General features: G+C 40.9%; 1 protein-coding gene across 1 annotated transcript in view; it reads left to right on the forward strand.

Moving 5' to 3' along the window:
- ST8SIA4 (ST8 alpha-N-acetyl-neuraminide alpha-2,8-sialyltransferase 4) overlaps window positions 1-21,369 on the forward strand; it is a 104,325-nt gene extending 82,956 nt beyond the window's left edge. The window contains exon 5 of the mRNA XM_063128612.1: window positions 20,508-21,369. Within this exon, the coding sequence (XP_062984682.1) occupies window positions 20,508-20,790 (283 nt within the window). The 3' untranslated portion in view covers window positions 20,791-21,369. The remainder of the gene's footprint in view (window positions 1-20,507) is intronic.
- The last annotated feature ends 766 nt before the right edge of the window (window positions 21,370-22,135 follow it).

Consider the following 22,135-nt stretch of genomic DNA (forward strand, 5'->3'; position numbering starts at 1 on the left):
GATGAAATAAGAGGAAACAAAATGAAGGAATGAAATAAATGAACAGTTTTCAGTGAACCAGTTGGGCTCCATGTAGAATTCATCTGGGACTAGGTTTTTTTATTATTATGTTTTCATCAGGAGAGAACAATGCAATGGCAAAGCTTGGAGATGATCCTGAAATATTTAAATTCAAAGCAATGCCACTGACACTGCTCTCCCCCACCCCTTTAATCAATATTTATAAGTATAATCAGGTTTCCAGCTACCGGCGGCATATTTTGGGTAGCTGTATCACCACACTTGGCCAAAGTAAATAATTTCACTTAAATAATAATTTCACTTAATTACACTTTTTACATTGTATTGTGTATTTGTGCTTTTAACCTGTTGATTGTTTTACTATGATTTTAATTTTTGTGAACCGCCCAGAGAGCTTCGGCTATTGGGCGGTATAGAAATGTAATAAATAAATAAAATAAATAAATTAATTAAAGAACAGGATTGCAGAGCTGGGAACAACATGGGGAAAAACAGCCAAAATGATCAACTGGTCTTGACATTTGTGGCAGGGTAGGGAGCAGAATCTACTTCCTTTTTTGCTAGAATCTCAAGATCCACTACCCGGAGTACAAACTGCATACACTTGAAATCATAGAATTCTGATCCCAGGAATTTATTTAGAGTAGCAAAACTGAATGGTGCTCAGTGTCCTGCTTGTGGATTCATGGTTGACAGCTGGTTGGCCACTGTGTGAACAGTGTGCTAGTCTAGATGGACCCTGAGTCTAATCCAGCTTGGCTCTTCCTATGTTCTTATGAGTTCACACGCTTTCCACACACATTTTGTGGGGAGTAGTGGAGGGAAGAGTCGTTTTGTTGATGCTATTGTTAAGCAGTTGAGAGTTACAAATGCTTGCTGATTAAGAGCGTCATCACACAGGGGAAAATCGTGTTTGCTTACTGTCACTTCTCCACCTGCGTGTTTGTCCCTCATTTCTTCCTCTTTTGAAGCAACTTGCACATGGCCCATTCAGTGGGCTGTTTGGTCCTGCTGCTTCTCCTGCACACAGCAGGAGATAACAGCAACTTCCATCTTTAAAAATAAGTCAGACTTACTGGGGTGTTCTTTTGTGGCATGAAGAAGACTAGAAGGGGTGGGAGGCAGACGACATCGTGAGAGGGGCCCACAAACATCCGTGCATGCCCAGTAATGCGCATAGAATAAAACACTTTTCTGATGGAGCTCCTACTGCAGATTACCCGGGGATCTACCTGGGGATTCAGATCTACCTTTTGCCTACCCCTGACTTAACGGAACCAGGGATGAACAGTATGAGGACAGTGGAGGAGAAGTGTTTCTTTCTTGCCCTGCTCATGTGCTTCCTGAAAGCAGCTGTCTGGTTGTAGTTGAAATAGGATGCTGGAAAAGATTATTCCTTGTTCTGAACCTGCTGGACTTTTTTGTATGGATCCTAGTAACTGTGGTTAGACTTGCCGTCAACAGTGGAGTAAGAGCGTATAGCTGACATTCCAAAAATGCTTCTGTCTAAAATATATGATGAACAATAATTATGTTGTAGCATTGGATTTAATGTATTCTATATATAAATGAAAACAAAAACAAGTTCTGTTACTAAGGCACCATAGTTACAATTGAGCAGAGAATGTCAAGAGTTCCCGTTTTTAGGAGGTAGGGAGGAAAAATACATGTTCCTGCACTCTTATTATTTATAATACCATTCAGGAGTCATTAATCCAAACTGCCACATTCTTCAAAGCTTCTTCTAATATTTGTATTTGGGGAGAAATAATTTTGTAGCTACTTCTTCCTATTGTTTAGTTTGATTCCATAAGGCATTGCTTGCACACTAGTGGAATGAACCACTAGTGCAGTGGTCCAGAAACGAATGGCAATGCTCATTTTGGAAATTGGGCAAGTCAGCAGAGCTCACAGAAAGGCCTGTTCTGGAAATGAGCATTTCCACTCATTTCTGGGGTTATTTCAGAGTCTGCTAATTCCAGTTGTGCTGGAGTTCTTTTCCACTTGAGAAACAGAACTAGCAGAGGCACAGATGCAGTATAGGATTGTTTACTTATTTATATAGCACCATTAGTACACATGACGCTGTACAGGATATTGCTTTTAGGATTTTAAAATGCTCTAGGTATGCTTTTAATTAATTGGATTTCAGGAAAATGTGAAAGGTGATGACATTAGGAAAGAATTAATGGCAACCAGATGATCCTAAGTAAAAGAGGTGACATCACATTAAATAATAATAATTTAGGTTGCCAATTTAAGCCCATGGTTTGATCACCATCTTGGAAAACAGGTGCCATTTTTCATAAATTCTTATGGAAGGGGAAAATATTTGAGTGTGGAGTCATCCCATGAAGTTGATTGGTGGGAGATTCAGGACAGATAAAAGGAACTATACACAACACATAGTTCAACTATGGAATTCACCACTAGAAAGGGATGGCTTTTAAAAGGGGATTAGACAAATTCATGGAGGATAAGACTATCAGTAGTTACTAGTCCTGATGGCTATATGCTACCTCCAGTATCAGAGGCAGTAGCCCTATGTAAGCAGAAGCACGATGCTACTGCTCTCATGTCCTACTTGTGGGTTTTTCACAGCAGGTGGTTGATCCCTGTGTGAACAGAATGGCTGAACTAGATGGACCGTGGGTTGGATCCAGCATGGCTCTTCTAATGTTCTTATGAGCATGCTCAGTATTAGACCAGGAAGCCACAGAGCTTCCAGGCCAGACAGAGAAGGAAGAAGAGGATCAGATCAACCTGGGCAAGTGTGTCAGAGGGCATGCCAAACTTGCTAGCACTTAAGCAGTACGGAAGGCATTTGAGAAGAATGGGGGGTCACTGCAGTGCAGTGGGGATGCAGACTGAAGCACAGACTCTGGAGACTCCCTAGCATTGTGCTGTCCCAATGCTTCATTTCCCCCCACAAATCACTTCCAGGTGTGCTATCCATATCCTAATTATTGCAATGTAAAAAGAGAGGGGTGAGTTCCCCTCTCCCACTGCTCGTGTCAGAATGGCTTGGAAATGAAATCAAATCAAACCTTTTCCACATTTCAGGGAGGGAGGGGGCGTGAAGTAGCTCAGATATTTTCTGAGCCAATCCAACATACACTGGAGCGTATTCATTTATATGTATATTGGTAATACTTGGTGCATGGAAGCTGGCTTGATAGTGATTTGCAAAAAAAGAAAAAAGGTAGGAAAGCAGCAAACCATTGAACTAGACATACTAGGGAGCTCCAAAGGCAGCCATGTGCTTTGATCATGTTGGGGTGTCATTTGGCTCAAAATCTTGGGGAATGGAATTTAGTATCCTGAAAGGAGGCATGGCTGGCTGGCACATGGATTTGCATCACTAGGCATGCACACAGATCTCAGGTAAGGTTAGTTACAGGTACTGCTGAAATAGCTAGTGTTACAAAGCCGTTGTGATTTCTTTAAAAAAGGGGGAATGTGGTGATATTTCCCCAGAATGGAGGGGTACTTAGGAGAGCCAAATGAAAGGCTGTGGGCTACTCTAAAGATCTGTTACCTTTCTCTGCCTCTAAACTTCCCAATGCTATTTCTGAGAAAGGAGCTCTGGAGCAGAAGGTGAACAGAGAGATGTCTCAGCTGTGAATCTGTCCACTTTCTTTGATTGATCAAATGGAAGATATTGTGATCGTTCAGTATAATTAGAAGCTTTCACTGATATATTTCTTTTTAGTGTGTGTATATGTTTTTTAAAAAAATTAATCCACCATGTGTTAAATGTTTACTTAGAGAACCATCTACTGGGAAACTAATCTGTTTAAATAGTAAAATGAATGAAAGATGCACAAGAATGCATTGGTGCTCTTGCACATACCCCATTCATTTCAGTCTTTCTCTCTCTCTCTGTCTTGAAAAATAAAACCACTTTATTTTTGTCTTAGGGATGTAAGTCAGAGTGATTCATTGTGCCCTTAAGGTTTGGCTGATGTTGCCTGTTCGGTCAGATGCTTATACAAGCTTCAGTAGTCCTGCCAACACAGCTAAAGATAGGGCTATATCTACAACAGCAAGAAGACCATTTATTTTGGATTTCCCCCCACCATCCCAATACAGCTCAGGAAAGTTGTCATTTAAATAGTTTTCAGTTTAAATTTTACCTCTAATCTCTCCAGTTCAGGGATGCTAAATGCTGAAACAATCATTTGTACATAAGTCATCTTGCACATGAGAAAGAGCCCACCAATTAATAACTTTATAACAGTAATCACAAATACATTTCTGATCACTCAGTTCATTATTTTGTTGCCATAGAGTCCAGATAGTTAGGTCGTTTCAGGTGTTTACAGCACAGGATAATATATAATAATACATTATAACAATAAGGCTGTGATCCAGTAGGACAGATGGAGCTGGGACTCTCCTGTTGTCAGCTATGAAATGGCTTGCAACAATAAGTCCATAGGGAATGGTTGCTTCTGGTCTGACACATGGCTCACTTGCACAGAAGTCAAATGGTTTTACCCACTATGGCCATTGCTAGATGAGGAGTTAGCCCGGTGTGAGGACCGGGCTCCCTGCTGTGCATCCAGATGATGCACAGGGGATCCCGGGGTCAGGGCATAGCGAGCGGGGACGGGCATGGCGAGTGGGGACGGGAGACGGGCATGGCGAGCGGGGACGGGCATGGTGAGCAGAGCCAGGGCATGGCGAGCGGGGACAGGGGACGGGCATGGTGAGTGGGGACGGGTGACGGGCATGGCAAGCGTGGACGGGGAACAGGCATGGCGAGCGGGGATGGGCATGGTGAGTGGGGCCAGGGCATGGCGAGTGGGGAGAGGACGGGCGAGTGAGCAGGCAGGGGGGGCAATCAGGCACAGGGGGAGCAGGAAACCCTTTATTTTTAAAAACAAAAACACTTACTGTTCCGTTGGTGCGCTCCTGCGCACATGGCCCTTTAAGAAAAAAAATGGAGGACTCGACAGGGCTTCCCTTGGCCCCGTCGCATCTTACATGTGGACGGGGCAGCCGCGATACTTCTAGCGCGGCCTGGCCCCTCCTCCCACACGGATTATCAGGTAGGTCTAGCAAGGCCCTATGACAACTACTCAAGTTGTTGTACTCTGGACATTCTGGACTTATTCACAGGTATATGCAGTCTAGCCCAATCATTTTCACCAGGGATGTGTGAGAAATTCGCTTAGTCAATTTCAGCAGGGCCACAATCAGCAGTCAGCAAATAAAAACTGCATCATTGAAAACATGGCTCCCAAGTTTATCCTGAATATATCTGTCTATCTTCGAGATATTAGTTATGCAACTAGATATCACTTGGGAGTCAAGGTAAGATTACTCAGTATTGTATACTTTTTTCTTAGAGTGAGTATGTTGTAGGAGTATTGTTTCAATTATGTCAACTTTGCAAACTAATTAGGTGTTTTTATCCACCAACCTCTTGAAGACAGGAGGGGGTACCTAGTCCCCTGTCTTTTTTGTTACATGCTTGAAGATTTACAGGAGCCAACTTTGGGTAAACAATTATTATTCGAGTAAAATCTTGGGCTCAAAAAAAAAAGGGGGGGTAGAGCAGCAATAGGCATTTGGCAATTATTATTTCTTTTTCCTGCTTTTCAGGTCCTATAGGACCTCCCTATATCTGGGGCATAAAAAGTTGTTTTAAACATTTGTATAAAGTTTTAAAAATCCACATATCATTTTCTTCCCACTAATGAAGACCTTTTATGGTTGAAACGTGTTTGGGATTTGTGTTTGATGTTTGTTGTATGTGGACTATTCTGTTTAAATTTTAAATGTATGTATTTGTTTCAAGATTAAAATATTTTCTACTAACAATATGATTTTATTGTAATAAGCATAGTTATACCAAAATTTGATATATTGTCTTTATCAGTTTCCTTAAACTTATTTTGTTTTCAGGCTTTTATGAGCCACCATGAGATAGCCTTAACTCTGGTCTTTTAAACCAACAACATTTTTTTTTAATAATTGAATTCCGTAAGGTTTTAAAAAGCAAATATTTCCCCAACCTATTTGTTTTTAGATTTTCCACTCTGGGCACTCTGTGAAACAAACAGAAGGGTACAAAATATTAAATAATAATGTGTGCGGGTTTGGGAAATTCAAAGCATATGGCAGCTTCCTAACCTTTGCACCCAGACTTCGATGCAGATTTCCAGATATCCATTCTTATTTCCCAAAGACACTCAAAGCAGCCTTGGGCTTGCATGTTTCTTCTTTCCTTGTCCTCCCCTTTTGCACTTTCAAGTAGGAAAAGTTTCAGTCATAATTGAACTATAGTTGCCCACAGACAGTATGTTAAATTTCAGTCTAGCAGAGTAGGTGCAGGACCCTGATTCAAATCACAAACCAAATGTGAGAGGCAGGGAGGCTTTTAAGATCTAGATCAGGTCCCCTGCACTTCTCTATGGTAGAAATGTACTAAAGACATAGCTTCTAGTGACAGATTTAGAGTAATGTGTCTTTTGGCACTCAGCGGCATTTCTGAAACAGCTGCTGGTGGAAGGAGAGAAAGAAATGTGAATTTGGTAGAGGTTGTCCCTAGACTAAAACACAGTGTTGACATGATGGTAGAGATCTTTGACCATTTTTAAAATCATCATCATCATCATCCAGCATTGTTACCAAATGACAATTTTGAATTCTCCATAGATAAGGTTGTTTTATGATATAACTTGCTTAATCCCAAGCTTGATTACTCAAACATGTGTTTTAGCAAGACATTTAGCCTAGTTGAAAACAGTAGGACTTTTTTCCAGGTAAACATGCACAGGATTGCTCTAAACATCATATTCTGACTATTTTTTAAAGCTGCAGTAACTGATCCTTTGTGTCGTGTAGGAGAACAAAGACATTAAAATTAAAGGCTATACTAATGGCCTTTTCATTCAATATCTGCTTTACAAACAGAAATCTTGCTGTGCCTGAAATATTTAGCAGAAACACTTAGCACTGACTGAGGTCAAAGTGGGAAGGAGGAGAAGGTAGTATTGATTTACTGAGTGGAACTTGTCATTAAAGGGAGATTGAATGTTTGACTCTTATCTCCCTTTATTATAGTGCATTTTCACCTTAGATAAAACAGCTATTTGTCTTATTTTATGTTCGCTGCTTGAAATGCTCTTCAGTGAATTCTCATATGTTGACATTAGGAATTCTTGACACATTTATTTTGTGGTTGCTGAAATCATCACTTCAATAATGCATCATCCCATCAAAGGAGCCTGAACCAAAAGCCCAGGTTGTGATATGCACATGTGCAATGGGGCCTCTGATCCCCCTTCCTGGAAGTGGATCCACAAGCAACTCCATATATTTTGAGAACTTCAGAAGCAGCCTACAAGACATTAGGTTGTGTCCAACGTTAGTCTAAGCCAACTCCCATTTATTTCAGTGGTTCTGATCTAAGTAAGACTAACATTGGATACAACCCAGTGAGAGAAGCTGCCAGGAAAAGGTGTACATGTTGAGAAGACGAAACTCCAGAGACTGTGCACACGTTTCTGTGGGCTCAGATTGCCAATGTGTGGGCAGTTTCATGGTATGGTTATAATTAGCATTTCTGGCCAGACTGCTTTTGCTACTTACTTTAAAAGTCACTTTGGGGTATATTGAAAACAGAATGTATTAGGGCTGTGCAAATCCAGGCTTCGGATTAAAAAATTCGAGGCACAGAGCCCATTTTATGTTGGATCTGCCATTTAATGATGGACCCACCATTTCAAAGCAGAGCCCTAGGCCCACATACAGCCTACAACTCCCAGCATCCAGTGCCTGAGAGAGCTGTACTTACCAGGGCCGAGTGACAGTGGGCATACACCTTGTCGCCACCGCTGCCTGCTCCATCAGTGATGCCTGGCCCTATCTCGTAGTGCCCAGCTGGAGGAGCAGAGGCTGCCAAGAGAGAGTGGGGCCCAGCCTGAGGAGGCCGATCTTGCTGGCGGACTGGTGGTGTGGGCAATGGTGGCAGCAACAAGTTGTATGCCCACTGTCCCTCGGCTGTCATACAATCCATACTTCAACACTGGGGGAGGCAACTGAGGAAAGGGCAGGGAAATGGAGGCAAACAGGGGAAGCGTATGTGTTTATTTGCATATCATATTCACCATCCTGTCCTCATGGTTTACTGGCTTTGGGAGAATGAGACTGTCACTTGCCCTTTCTGCCTCCTTAGGGAGGATGTGGCATTAAGGTTTGTGAGCCTTAACTCCCAATTTCCCTGCATTTTGGTGCTTGGCTGAAAACTAGATAGCCTTAACCTCCCCCTGAAATTTCTGAAGTGCTTGACTGCTGCTCACCTTTCCCTGCTGACATTTAGGAGCAACAGGGTGAAATGTTACAGTTCAGCAAATGTGTATGTCTTTAAATCAGAGATTGTGTATCATGAGACAAATGGGCTCTCTGGATTCTGTGGCTCAGATGTACATTCCTGTACATCCAGCACTGAACCGCAGCATGGTGTAATGGATTGATTGGTTATTTGGTTATAGCTAGTTTTGAAACCACTGGCATGAGTCTGAATTACTACTACTTTTCACAGCAGACAACAGTTCAGGATAGAATAATTGCTTCTGTTACTTAGTGGGATCTACTACAAAATGCTGCAGTGAAAGCCTTGAAGAGGCAGCTGGACAACCATCTGTCAGGGATGCTTTAGGGTGGATTCCTGCATTGAACAGGGGGGTGGACTCGATGGCCTTGTAGGCCCCTTCCAACTCTGCTATTCTATGATTCTATGATTGTTTTATGGCTGTTATCCAACTGAAGACATTTCAATCCATTTATCATGAGATTTTTAGGCACTTAATCTATTAATCTATTGTTTTAACTTGCATATATTTTAATATAAATATTTCCACAGAAAAAGTATTTTGCAAAAATATATGCATATATTCCAGTTAAGAAAAGAAGAAAATGTGCCCGTTCCTTTTGTCTGCCCCCAAAATAAAACAAGTCCCTCTTGCCCAGTTTATATGTCCTGCAATGCTGTATGCAGTTAGACTCCTTAAATCCCATTCGCTGAAAGTCTTAAGTGTCCCCATCCCCTGAAACCTGGAAAATATTATGTGAACCAAGTCATTCACATATGAATGTACATTTTGATTCAGCCTAATGCAATGTTGTGTATAGGTTGGTAATATGCATAACTCTAAATCTATGAAAGTTGGTACTATTTTTAAAAATCGCCTTAGGTATTCTGTAGGTCAGAATCTCTTGACAGATTCTGGTTTCAAGTGGCAAGTAGAACATGTCTCAGTCCTTCCTCCTCTGAGGAAGGTTGGGCTGAGAGTCTCTGACTGACCCAAAGTCACCCAGTGAGCTTCCATGGCTGTGTGGGGACTAGAACTCAGATCTTCTGACTCTCAGTCTGACTCTCTAGCCTCTACACCACACTGGGCAGGGCATTCCTAACTCCCAAATCCACTGGTAAGTTAGGATGGGGTAGAGGTTCCCTTTGACCAGCAAAGAGGACCTTTTGGCTTATGTGGGGGGGAAGGTCCATCTTCCCTAACAGAGGACTGGTCGTGTGTGTGTGTGTGTGTGTGTGTGTGTGTCCATTTTCCCTAAGCACCCATTTCTGGTAGTTGGCCACAAATCCCAAGACCCTCTGATCCCCTAAGAGAGCTTATGATTGGATCCCACAGCTTTGCCATCTTAGAGATGGTGTAGTGAAATGATGGGGCTGAGATTTTTAAAAACAAACCGATAAAGCCCAGCAAAGCTGCCCTCCCTCCCCGGACCTGCTGCTTTGGCTGGTGCAAGCCAGGGAGGAGGAGTGGAGTAGCATATTCTCTACTTAGGATTGCTCCTATAAATTTGATGTACACACACCTGGTGCACATGATTTTTCTTCTTCTCTCATGTGTCATTCCTAATTTTCTGGAATTTGAATAGCCCATAAGGCAACATTATTTTGCAAAGCATTGCTCTAGATTAGTCAGAACAAATCCAGTCAATAATGGCAGAGTGAGCAATATCTATTTACTTCACCAGAATCCATCTAACATAATTCAAATTCACATCAGTCATTTTGTACTTTACATATGAAATCTCACCAATAGAATTTGGACTCAGTATTCCCCTTCCCCCACCCACCCACCCACCCACCCACCTACCAAAGAAAAGCAGGGGGAAAGTCTACTTTTTCTGTTTGGTATTTGTTTTTATTTAACTGGTTTCCCTGTTAAACACTGCAGGTTGTAGTACATTAATTCTATCCCATTAATCCTCTATCCAAAACGAAGGTCATGGTTTCATGTGTGATACTGTTATTATAGGGAAGGTCAAGACATTATGCTTGAAAATGGGTGCCACCAAAAATGGATGCCCGTGTTGAGTTCTCTATGGCCTCCCCATAATATTTAGGCACATTTCCCCATGGTGATGTTGGGATGGACAGCATGTGTGTTCATTCATATGTCCCTTTTTCTGTTTCCACTTTAATCTGCACATTTTTTTTAAAAAAAAAATCCACATGAAAATTCATGTTTAAATTATAGATAGATAGATTTTAAAATGTGTTTTCTCTCAGAAAAAATGTATTTTGTAATGTATTTTCTCTCAAAGTATGCAGTTCTAAATGAATTTTATCATAAAAACAATTATATATGCATTTTCTGTGTTTTTTGAGCTGAGAACTGTATCACACAATTAAAAGATGTACAAAATCTGAAGGATAACTGCATTCTGGTTTGCAAGTTAGTTTGGAAAGTGCAGATGGGACCAGTTTGCTTTGAAACATAGACCAAATGAAATCCTCAGTCGTCCATAGTGTGATGTCATCATGTGTGTTTCCATGTCTACTCAGCCTCCACCAATGATATAGAACAAGTAATGATGTCATAACATGCATAAATAATTTGCCAAAACATTACAGGGAGAGGAGGCAGAACATGACACAGGGCTGTTGTTTTTAGCAACCACCATGTGTAAAACACACATCCAGTTTCAGCTCTGCCCTTAAATAATATGGTAGCATAGTTGAAGATTTGATGAAAACTAATACATAACAAAACTCTAAACTGGACAATATCATGTCTGAGATGAAGCAGCTTTCCCCCCACAAAATCAGCTGATTCCATAAATAATAGGACATCTGTGTAATATTAGATATAAATCAACAAGCATATACTAAGGTATACTGCTGATTTGTTATACATAGATTTGTATACTTTGGATGTATGGAATGTGTTCAGTCTATATGAACTTGGCATCCCTTTGAAATGCTGGAAGCACACACAGTTTTTAAAGTGGCAGAGGGCTCTTGGTTTCTGCTTCTGCTGCTTCTTTTTCTAAAAAAAGATTATATATCAGTTGCTTGACATGCTGAGACTTCCCCTCTTCCCAGACATAACATCAACATTCTTATACTTTCAGCCTACCTATGAAGTTAGAGTCTGGTGGTTGCAATCTTTATGCTCAGGATAAATCTGTGCTATCAACATCCAAGAATAAGACTCCAGATGATAAATAGCCCAGGCTGTATATTTAACCTTGCCTTCCTTACAGTCCAATCCTCTACATATTTACTGGGAAATAAATCCTGCTCCATTCCATGATGTTTACTCCTAAGTATGCATAGGATTACACCTTTACTTATAAATTAGGACTTCACAAGTTTTTCATTCACCTCCTCCGGTATTGGATGTTCCAGCATGAATTACACAGGAGGACATTCGTTCCTTTCATACTTTTTACATGATCTTTATGCACAAGAAGACATTGAGAGTATATTCAATGAGATTGTGGACAACAGTGGGCAGCAGGAAGGTCCATTGGTAGTTTGTTCACTGAGACCACCAGCCACCACTTTGGGGCAATTGAAAGAGGTAGTGGGGATTCTTGTCCTTATTGCAAAGATTAGAAGAAGCAGTAGAGATAGGGAGTGGGACATAGGGACATAAGAAGCTACCTTATACTGAGGGCTCCATCACATGTAATTCCCCACCCCCCTGCTTTGGCTCCGTGTGTTTTTTACCTCCAATGCTCTTTTGCTTGTTTGCTCTTCCACTCCACCCTGCCCCTTCTCTTTCTCCCTCCAGTTCATTGGTAGCTCCTCCCCTCTTTAACAAGACAAATCCTGTCAGATGAATACTTCAACCAGACTGCCTTTCTGCCCAGCAAAAATGGAATGATCCTTTAGTCTGGCACTTTGGGGCCATCGAAGGAGTACAATCCTGTCTCTGCAGAGTTTTGGGCATTGTTATGATTTTTAAAATGCTTTCAAGCCTGGGATGCAAGGTTTGGGTTTTATATTGAGGTTTGGAGCCGGCTGCTGGGAGAGATCGCTTTTCCCTGCCACAACCTGATGCAAGAAAAGAAAAATCTCAGAAATTTTCCAAGAAAAATATCTTCTGAGGAATTTTAGCTCAGCTTTAGTTGTCAGTCTTCTGGGAAGCTTCTATAGGGTCTTCCAAATGTTACATTTCTGAGGAGTGGTTGTGGATATATCTTGTCTCTAATGCAGGTGCTGGCAACACCACTCCTTCCCTGAATCCCTGTAGCAAGCGTGGGGAGGGTGGAGGGTACTGCCTGTGTTTTTCTTTCTATTATACATCTAACCATTGCTCTACAGTCTTCCAGGCTGCTTGGACTTTCTAATCTGAAAAGGCCTTATGGGAGGAATAAAATCATGGTATCTTCCCCTGGGCAGGAATTGTGGGAAGCCAAGGAGGCAACAGGGTGTCACAGAGATGATTGTACAATGAAAGGCAGGACAAAACTCAGCCATCTCATAAGTAAGGTACGCACAAGAACCCTGAGGCAAACCCATGAGAATTTCTCTGAATTTTCTTCTCCTTTGAATTTCTTTTCTTGCAGTACACTAGCAGTTCTGTTACAGCACACAAATGTGTCATGCACACAGTTCAGGAATTAACTGGTTTATATTGGTTACTTTTGCGGGGGCGGGGTGTAGTCTGGTATAATCATTTATCTCTGGGGAGCATGCCTTCCTTTCCTCTTCATATAGCATTTCAATAGGTCTCTTGCAGTACTGGACTAAGTATAACTTCAGTGTGTGTTCAGAATGCTGCATGAAGGAAAGCAATTTTTCTGTAATCCATGGCAATGTTACTGTTACAGTTGGTCAAATTGGGCTAGGGGGAGGGATGGTATTGTCTAAAAACTATGGAATTCCTTGACTATGTTCAGATATCATATCTCTAGTTGAGTCTCCCTCTCCACAGCAAGTGAATGAGGCTTGTGCCCCACTCCCAGCCACTTCACCCCTTTCTTTGTGAACTAAGAAGGAAGACTTTGGGAAACTATAACTTCTGGGTTTGTACAAACCAGAAAACTATGGTTAACAGCTTCAGAACAAGCCAGAATATAAAGTCAACTTCAAACTGAATTCTAGCCTGGCTTATTCCAAAGCTGTTAACCATAGTTACCCAGTCCAAATGTAAGCGGTAACTCTAGTTAATTGAAGAGATCCTTGTTTGTTTGCTTGCTCACATGAATGGAGGAATGAAAAGGCTGCATTCAGGGCACAAGGGTCATTCATATTGCAGCATATTAATCTGAGATATGATTGTACAAACAGACATTGTGTTAATCCAAGGTCATCATATTACAATGGCTTCATTGTTCACTGCTGAAAGGCATTCTAAATGAATAGGAAACCACAGAATAATGCATATCAATCTACTTTTTACAATGGCTATAGCATATTAGTGTGATGTCTTTCCAATTCCTTGTTCTGGTGCCAATGCACTTCATATATTTTCCCTTGAAGACAATTGTGTTTTCTTCCAAGCTATTGGTTTTTTTGAAAAAAGATTTCTAATCAAGTTGGACGGGTAGTCGAGGACCATGTGTGTGCCTTGTTCTTCTGTCCTTGATCAGTGGGGAGTGATTTTGAAAGGGGAAGGCTAAGCTTCTATTCTGAATAGGTGTTTCAAGCAAATGGGTAAAGTCCTGAGGTTTCTTTTGTGCTACTATTGTAGGATAGTTTTTGTTCAGGAGACAGAGCTTTCTTCAAAGAAAGTGGGTAATGGGAATGAACAGTGTTGGATTTCATGCCCAACGCTGGCCCCATTCCAAAACTACTTACATCCAAATGGAAGGTCTACCTGTTTGGGCATGACTCCTCTTGCAATGCAGTTCTAAGCACTCTTAACTAAGAAGCAACTCTCAGTGAAGCCAATGGGACTTACTTGTACGTGAACATGTTTAGGGTTGCAAAGAAAACCTTTCAAAATGCAGCAATTTTTTAAAGCTATCAAATTACCAAAAAATAATAATCATGAAGTGACACAGTCCAAATATACTTAAGCAACCAAATTGCTGAACAAAATGCAAGTGCATGTATTTCCCCTTGGGAGAATGAGATCAGAGACAAAATGAGTCTTGTACAGTGACAGATGTCAATTACATTATTTAATGCACTACTTGAGGTCCATTGAATAGATTAACAAATTGCGACAAAATGACAAATGTATCTCTGATGATTGATGAATACTTGTATCAGGGTCTTCAAACTCCCAAGCCCACAACCAGCAATGGCTGTATTTGATCTTCTAATGTAAAAAATATATAAGATACCTTATTTTTCTGCTAATAGCTTGGGACACATCTCTCTTCCTGATAGTTTTCTCTTATTTATTATATTTACATCCTACCTTTCTTAAGTTATGAAAGTCAAGGTAGCTACATGCTAGGATTCACTGGCAGTCTCTTGCCATACTAAATCCTTAGGAAGGTTGTTGCAGGAAATGCCTTCAGACTAAGCTGAAGAGGGCTTTCTCTGTGGTGGCACCCCAACTGTGGAATGCCCTCCCCTTGGAGGCCCGATTGGCGCCAACCTTGGTTTCATTTTACGCCAAGTAAAAACGTGGCTTTTTAACAAAGCCTTTGATGGTTAAACTCACTGGCACATTGTTTTAACTGTATCTATTGCTTTTAAATTATATATTGTTTTAACTTGGATCATGGTTGAATTTGTTTTTAACTGTGTATATTTATTGTTTTATACTGTATGTTTTTATTTGTACGTCGCCCTGAGATCTTAGTGATATAGGGCAGGATATAAATATTTTAAATAAATAAATAAAAATAAGCTGGCCCTACTGTTAGGCAGCGGGAGGTGGCCATTTCAGGGCAGCAAATTGCTAGCAAATGTATTATTATTCTATTTTTACTGCCAGAGAGGAAAAGTTGCACTTGTGCGATTTTCAGCTGGTAGTGCCAAAATAACATGTCTAGCCTCAGATGCTATGCACCCTAACTTGAGTGGGAGAGGCACCATTTACTGCTCCACCTCAGGCACCAAACTGTCTTGGGCCAATCCTGGATATGAAGATATATCGTATGTGCTAAACTATGTCTATGATGGTTGCCAACCAACAAGAAAAAGCCTCTTGCTATACACTAGTAAATCTGTGTTTACTAGGGACTGCAAGGCAGGGAAAAACTAAAGATGGCTTCAGACTGATCCACATGGCCCCACATCCAACCACTGGTAAAAATCAGTGATGATAGAAGTGATGGAAATGGTGCTGCAAGTTCTTGCCAAGAAAATAGACCCACTTAGTTTCACACTGTGAAATACGACCTACCTCACAGCAGTGTATCTACACATGTGCATGATGTAATGCATAACAGAAAGGGACAATGATGCGAGACATGGCCAGCTTAGTTTTATTGCTGTTCTTTGTTCTCAAATATCACACAATATCCATCATTTTACTCAAAGGCTCAGCTCCAAAATTTAGTTTAAAATTCAGCTTTCATAGCAAAATAAACAATAGACACATAAGTAATCAGCAGCTGGGGAGCATTCAGGATGTGTATGTTTCACTGCTACTCCCCATCTGGATCAGAATTCTCTGGTTCTGATCCAGACACACACACATGCACCTTGTTGTTAAACAGATGGCCAGCAATCCCAGCTTTGATCCACCCTTGGAATCTGTATAGTGAGCATTCGCTTTTGTCTGTGCAATTCCTCATCCGGCAGGTAATGTACAAACAACCCCCCTGCAGGATCATGTGCAATGGAGTGTTTTAAAAGGACATTTTATCAGATAATCCTTAACTGCTTCTTCTGTGTTTGCTAACATTTATGTTCATTTAGCCCCCTTACTGCTTCTTTCATTCCTGTATGCTTGTCTTGGCAGTTGTGAGGAGGATGGATTCCATAAGTAGAATCCATGTATTTCAAGAAGCCCTGCCTTGGCAAAGGGATTTCTTAATGCTCAACAATTACTTGCATTTATTCACCCATGGGACAGAACTCATGGAAGAAGCCTATTCATCAAACAATTGCTTTTCTGGTTAACCAATTTTCCAATAATCAGCTTTGACTGATCTCTTAGCCAAGCACAGTGCTGTTCACTAACCAGTTCAGTCCTATAATCTAGGGACAAACCATAGAAGTCAAATAAACCTGCAGGTCAGTTTTAAAATTGTTTCTAAGCAGAAACTGGAAGCCAGGGATTTACTGGGGTGAGATGTGTTATTGGCTGATTAATTACAAATCCAGCCCCTGTAAAAGGATTTAAGTTCTAAACTGCAGGTTAAATGCCTCGAGTCATTTTGTTACTTGGATGCACTTGGAGTCTCTTTGAGATGGTTGGAAGCTGCAAAACTGAGCTGTGAATTGCAAGGTTTCCTAGACTTTGGAAAATTGAGATTCAATTTGAGCTCCTCTCCCATTTAAGAAGTACCCAATAGTTCCCCCCCCCCTTTGTCATAATATCACAATACTAAGACTTTTTCAGAACAGGTTCATTTCTGTACCATTTTCTAAGGGCCAACTCAAATGACTGAATTTCTTCATACAGTTCTGTCTGCTGGTACACAACCATGTGGAGAAAGGGTAGTATGAACCAGCTAGTGCACATGGTGAGCGAGCATCCGTCTCAATCCTTTTCACAAGCCACAATTCCAGAGAAGGCTGTTTGTTCATCATTTGTACCACCCAGTTCAATTGAAGCTTTCTCCACATAGTTGCCTCTCCCTGACCATCCAGATATCATTGGCCAGGTTTCATTGCTAGATAATCAGGCAATCTTTACTATTAATATGCATGCATGTGTGGTGAATTCCTGTGCACACTAGCAGCAAGAACTTTGAACTTTGGCATAACCTACTGGCATAGATTTCATAAATGCATGAATGGAGAAATGCTATGTAGAAATTACAGCACTTGATCTGGATGCTCCTTTCTCTAATTTCAGGCATTTGAGGTTGATTGCAGTGGTAAGGCAAATACATTTTATCTATGCTTATATATGCTCAACTTTGTTTTTGGCACATCAATGGGCAAAAAAGGTCTAGAAGGTTCCACTGATACTTCCTTTCTTTCCCAAGAATCCACCAAACCCTGGAGCTTGCTCTGCTAAGCATACACCAGACAGTAAATCGGAATCTCCAATAAACAGTGGAAATATAGTCCAAAGTAAAAGCCCAGCAGATGTTCACTCCAGGCATAGGTCCAAGCAGAAAAAAAAAACCTAGATCGGCCAATTCTCATTGTCTGCTCTAGGCATTAGCACCAGCCTAGCCAGGGCAACTAATTCAAGGCATATCTCTGTGTTTGGGAAATCCCACTTACTGAGGGAGTTTGCCTTCATCAAGGAGGTGCTTGATAGGGGCAGAAGCTGAACCCAATTTCTGGTTGATAAATCTCTTCACTCCAACCTTCTGTCTTTGTAGGGGATGCCATTTTCACCTGTTCTTTTAAAGTTGCTTTGCCTCAGCTCGAAGAAAGTGTCTCCAACCCCACTTTTATAAGCACTTGTGAACAATATGAAAAGGGGTTGTTTTGTTTCTGTCTTGTTTTTCCTTCTTTCCTTGCAAAATAAATGCCAGGGTTTTTTGAGCCATGAAAACAACTTCTGCTTCACTCCTGGCAAGCTGAGACATTTCATGCTGCAAATGCTACAGCTAGCGCTTGACAAAGAGTCCAGCTTCTGCAGGGTAGCAGTGACCTTTTCCATTGCCACCTCCACTTGGGAATTTGAGGCACAGCTTGGAATCCAGATTCACACATGGCTGGCCTCATTGATTTCCTGGTGTTCAAAAATGCCCTCCATTATTGCTTGGGGTTGGATGCACTTTTAGCCCAGTGTGTGACAAAGGCTGGCATGAGGCTGGCATGCACCACGTCATTCCTGTTCCATTGAGAACCAGTTTTCTAACCATTTCAGCCAATGAAGGAGTATAGTAATCCTTGTATCTCAGCCACATAAGATTACCAGGACTTTCAACTAAGTTGCCCTTTTGTGAAGGCCTGCAATCTTTCTCTAGAACCTACAGTGTTTCGACACACTGGAAATGTATTAAGTATTTTCAGCAACACTGTATTAATTACTGCCATAGAACTGAGGAGCAATTATAAATATAGTTATCAACTGGTGCTTGAGAGCAATTACCAACTAGTATATAACAGAAATATAAATCCTGATCTGGAAGCAATATATATTCCTGTGTTTCATATTCTGCTGCTAACAACAACAAAAATGTTTCAGATTGAAACTTGTGAGAGTAACTCAAATAAAACCCAAGGAATCAAAATACAAGTGCTTTAGCTCAGTGTCTGTTTGCCGAATACATTTATTTTAGGTTTATTCAAAATACACCAGGAAAGTGCCCCTTAATTATTTCCTGAAGGATTTGCTGCTAGTCAAGGTTCTTTATTTCTCCCTTAACACAGGAGAAAATAAGTCTAAAATTAGCAAATGCTTCACATTCTCTTTTTATCTCCCCCCACCCCCCCGGTCTGTCACTGTTGCTTCAACATTTGCTTTTTAGAGGTTCCAACTCACAACTAATATATGCTCCAGGGGGGTGGGGGAAACACTCTGCCTGACATGTGATTAATGGCATCCAAAGCTAAGTCTGGCAAAACAGATTTTTATTGTTGCTATATTCAGAATGAGATTTTGCTGAAAATCAGAGAAGCGCTGTGGTGAAATAGATAATCCTGTTTGATAAGGTCTGCATTTCCCACAAATATGTTCCCATGTGCATCAGCCTTCCTGAAGTGAGAAATGTGTCTGCATGGGCAGAAGGATTGTTCTGAGGGCTAGATTTCTGCATGTAGTGATCCAGGCTGTGAGTGCAGCTCCTCTCAAAGACAAACAAGACAAGGGAATGGAGATCTGGAGGGGATTTGGATTGGCGCTTACCTTGCTGGGGTGGTGTGTGTGTGTGTAAATACTTTCTCCTCTATATCATGTTCCTGATAGAAAACCCTCCTCCATGTACATTGGGGAAAACATATTGGATCCACATGCATTTTTCCATACAGGGAACATTTGTATAGGATACAAAAATGCTAAAAATATAACATGAGGTAATTAATTTAAATTTTGACCTCATTAGCATCAAATGTGATTATGTACTTAACTGTCTACATAACCACATTTGATGCTAGTGGGTCACGGCTGGCAGAGATTCATTTTTTGATATACCTAAAAAAAAATTCTAAAAAATGTTAATAATTAAATATTTATTTATTTATTTATTTATTTTATCAATACATAAATTGTATTATTATTTAATAATAATCTTTATGCTGTATTCTGTGCCGTATTTTTATGCTGCATTTTATTACTTCATAAATTGTTGTAAGCCTCCCATAGAGCTTTGGCTATTGGGTGCATAGAAATGAAATAAATAAATGAATAACTAATGTCCATTGATGGGAGTAGTCAGGGCTTGAACCCTGGACTGTAGCTGCAAAGAGCATTTATCTATTTCTGAGCTCTGACCCTTCCGTATTACGGATGGTTGAGGAATGTGATCATTGCAAATTCTAATATGAACAGATCTGAGCCGCATCTCCCAGACCAATGTGTACAGATTGAAGCTTGGTTATCCACCCATTTTTGCACTTCAATGTTAAAGTGCAGATTTTGATGGGATTATTTTGTAGTGATGGCTCCTGTTAGACAAGCGTTTTATAGCATGCTCATTACTGGGCACTCACGGATTTTCATGAGTCCCTCTCACGACGCCATCTGCCTCCTGTATGCCTCCCACTGCTTTCCTGCGCCTTCTGCCATTTTCTTCGTAGTAAAATAGTCCAAAGAAAATGCAACCCTTTTGAGTTATACCGAAAGTGGTCACCATTTCCTCCCATGTGCAGAGAAGTTTCGCTATAAAATGCCCTCTAGAGGACGCTGTCCCACTACACTGAATGGGCCACTTGGTTGCAGCTTGTTTCCCCTTTCTGTCCTGTGTGATTCTTCTCGTCGCTATAGCGGAAGAGCAGCAGGGAGCAAGACTGATGGCAAGGAAATGTGATTTCCCCCTGTCTGATGATCCCCAAAGTTATGTTGAGAAGAAGAATCACATTTAACAATACAATTCAATGTGAATGTTTGTGTGGATTCTTTTTAAGGTGTTTTTTTTAATTATTTTTTTTTTTAGAGAACTGAGAGTGTTGTACATGCTGCTGCTACAGCTGAAAATTAATCTTCTAAGTAATCACCTGTGTATCTGTTTTTTACTTGCTGTTGCAGATATTGGTTGACCAACAAGGTTTTCATCAAGCGACCCAGCACGGGACTCCTCATGTACACGCTTGCTACGAGGTTCTGTGATGAAATTCACCTCTACGGATTCTGGCCGTTTCCAAAGGATATAAATGGAAAACCAGTCAAATACCATTATTACGATGACCTAAAGTATCGATACTTTTCTAACGCCAGCCCCCACAGGATGCCATTAGAGTTTAAAACTTTAAGTGTGTTACATAACAGAGGAGCACTTAAATTGACAACGGGGAAATGTGTACAGCAATAAAGCACAAGTCGAGTACAAAGAGAAGTACAGGATATGGGCTTCATAATTCAGATTTTATGGAACTGCAGCGGAATCTAAGCAATGGATATATCCCAGTGCACTGTACTAAGCCATTGGAGAACAAAGGAGTGCATCAGAATGATATTACCAGCCTACATTTTACCTGTTGAAGTGCTAAATCTTGAGTGCAATGGTTCGAGCAAGTGCCACTTTCACTAAGAACAAAGCTTGAATGTATAAAATCAGTAGTGTTTACAAGATCGAATGATGCATTCATCACCTGTTAAAGAAGCAAATAGTTTACTTACTGCTCATTTGCCACCACAAAGTCAGGCAACATATAAATAAATACCCAGGAGGTGGGATCTGCCCTTAAGGAAATACAAGCATCTGGCAGAAAAACTCCTGGTGGAGTTGCTAGAGCAGGGGATCACATCAGCAAGATCACACAAAATACCTTCAGTCAGGGGAATGCCTGGCTTTGTATTATAAACTCCCCCTCTCTCTTTCCTTCCTGTTTTTAAAATTGTCATTCATTTTCTATGGTGTTTGGGTATTGGACCCCTTAAGGGATTTTGAAATGTTAATAATATGAACATTTTAAGTAATCTTCAAGAAGTGGTCTTAGAAGAAGAACTTATTTTTAAAACAAAACAAAAAATCACAGATACTTTAAAATCTGTATTGTATTTTATTGTTCAGCTTATGCTTGGTATATGCATTAAAAACTGCCTCCGTGTGATGACTTCTGATTGCTGTAACATATACAGCCAGTCACCAGGTTTAACTTCTGCCACCTTTGGAGAGGCTCTATAGCCACTGCTAGGAACATGTAGTACTGGCAAAGGTGATGCATACATCTTCACTCTACATATCCCAGATGTGTAAGGCGGAATAGGGGGATGGAGTGCAATAGTCATCTCACTGAGGCTGTTTTGAGCAGTATAACTTGTAGACCAGGGCTTAGGATCTCTCTTGCTATAGGTGCTCCTGTTAGGGAAAAATAATGAGCGTCATCAGACAAGTGTTTTATCGTATACTTGCTACTGCCCATTTACAGATGTTTGCCCATCCCTTAACGACGTTGTCTGCCTCCCACGCACCTCCTGCTCCTTCTGCTTGTTTTTCCATCACAAAATAGACCCTTTTAATCTGTCTTTTTTATTTTTTAAAAAAGGAATGTGCCTCCATTTCCTGCTGTGTGCAGGGAAAGCGTCGTACTATAAACAACCCCTGGGCCATGTGGTCATTGCTCCTTCCTCTTTCTCTCCCCCGTGTAAAGAGACTATCGCTATTGTGGGCGGCAGGGGGAGGCCATAGTGACGGGAGGGAAACATGAAAAACT

Source organism: Elgaria multicarinata, chromosome 6 (genome assembly GCF_023053635.1).
Source record: "Elgaria multicarinata webbii isolate HBS135686 ecotype San Diego chromosome 6, rElgMul1.1.pri, whole genome shotgun sequence".
Lineage (NCBI taxonomy): Eukaryota > Metazoa > Chordata > Lepidosauria > Squamata > Anguidae > Elgaria > Elgaria multicarinata.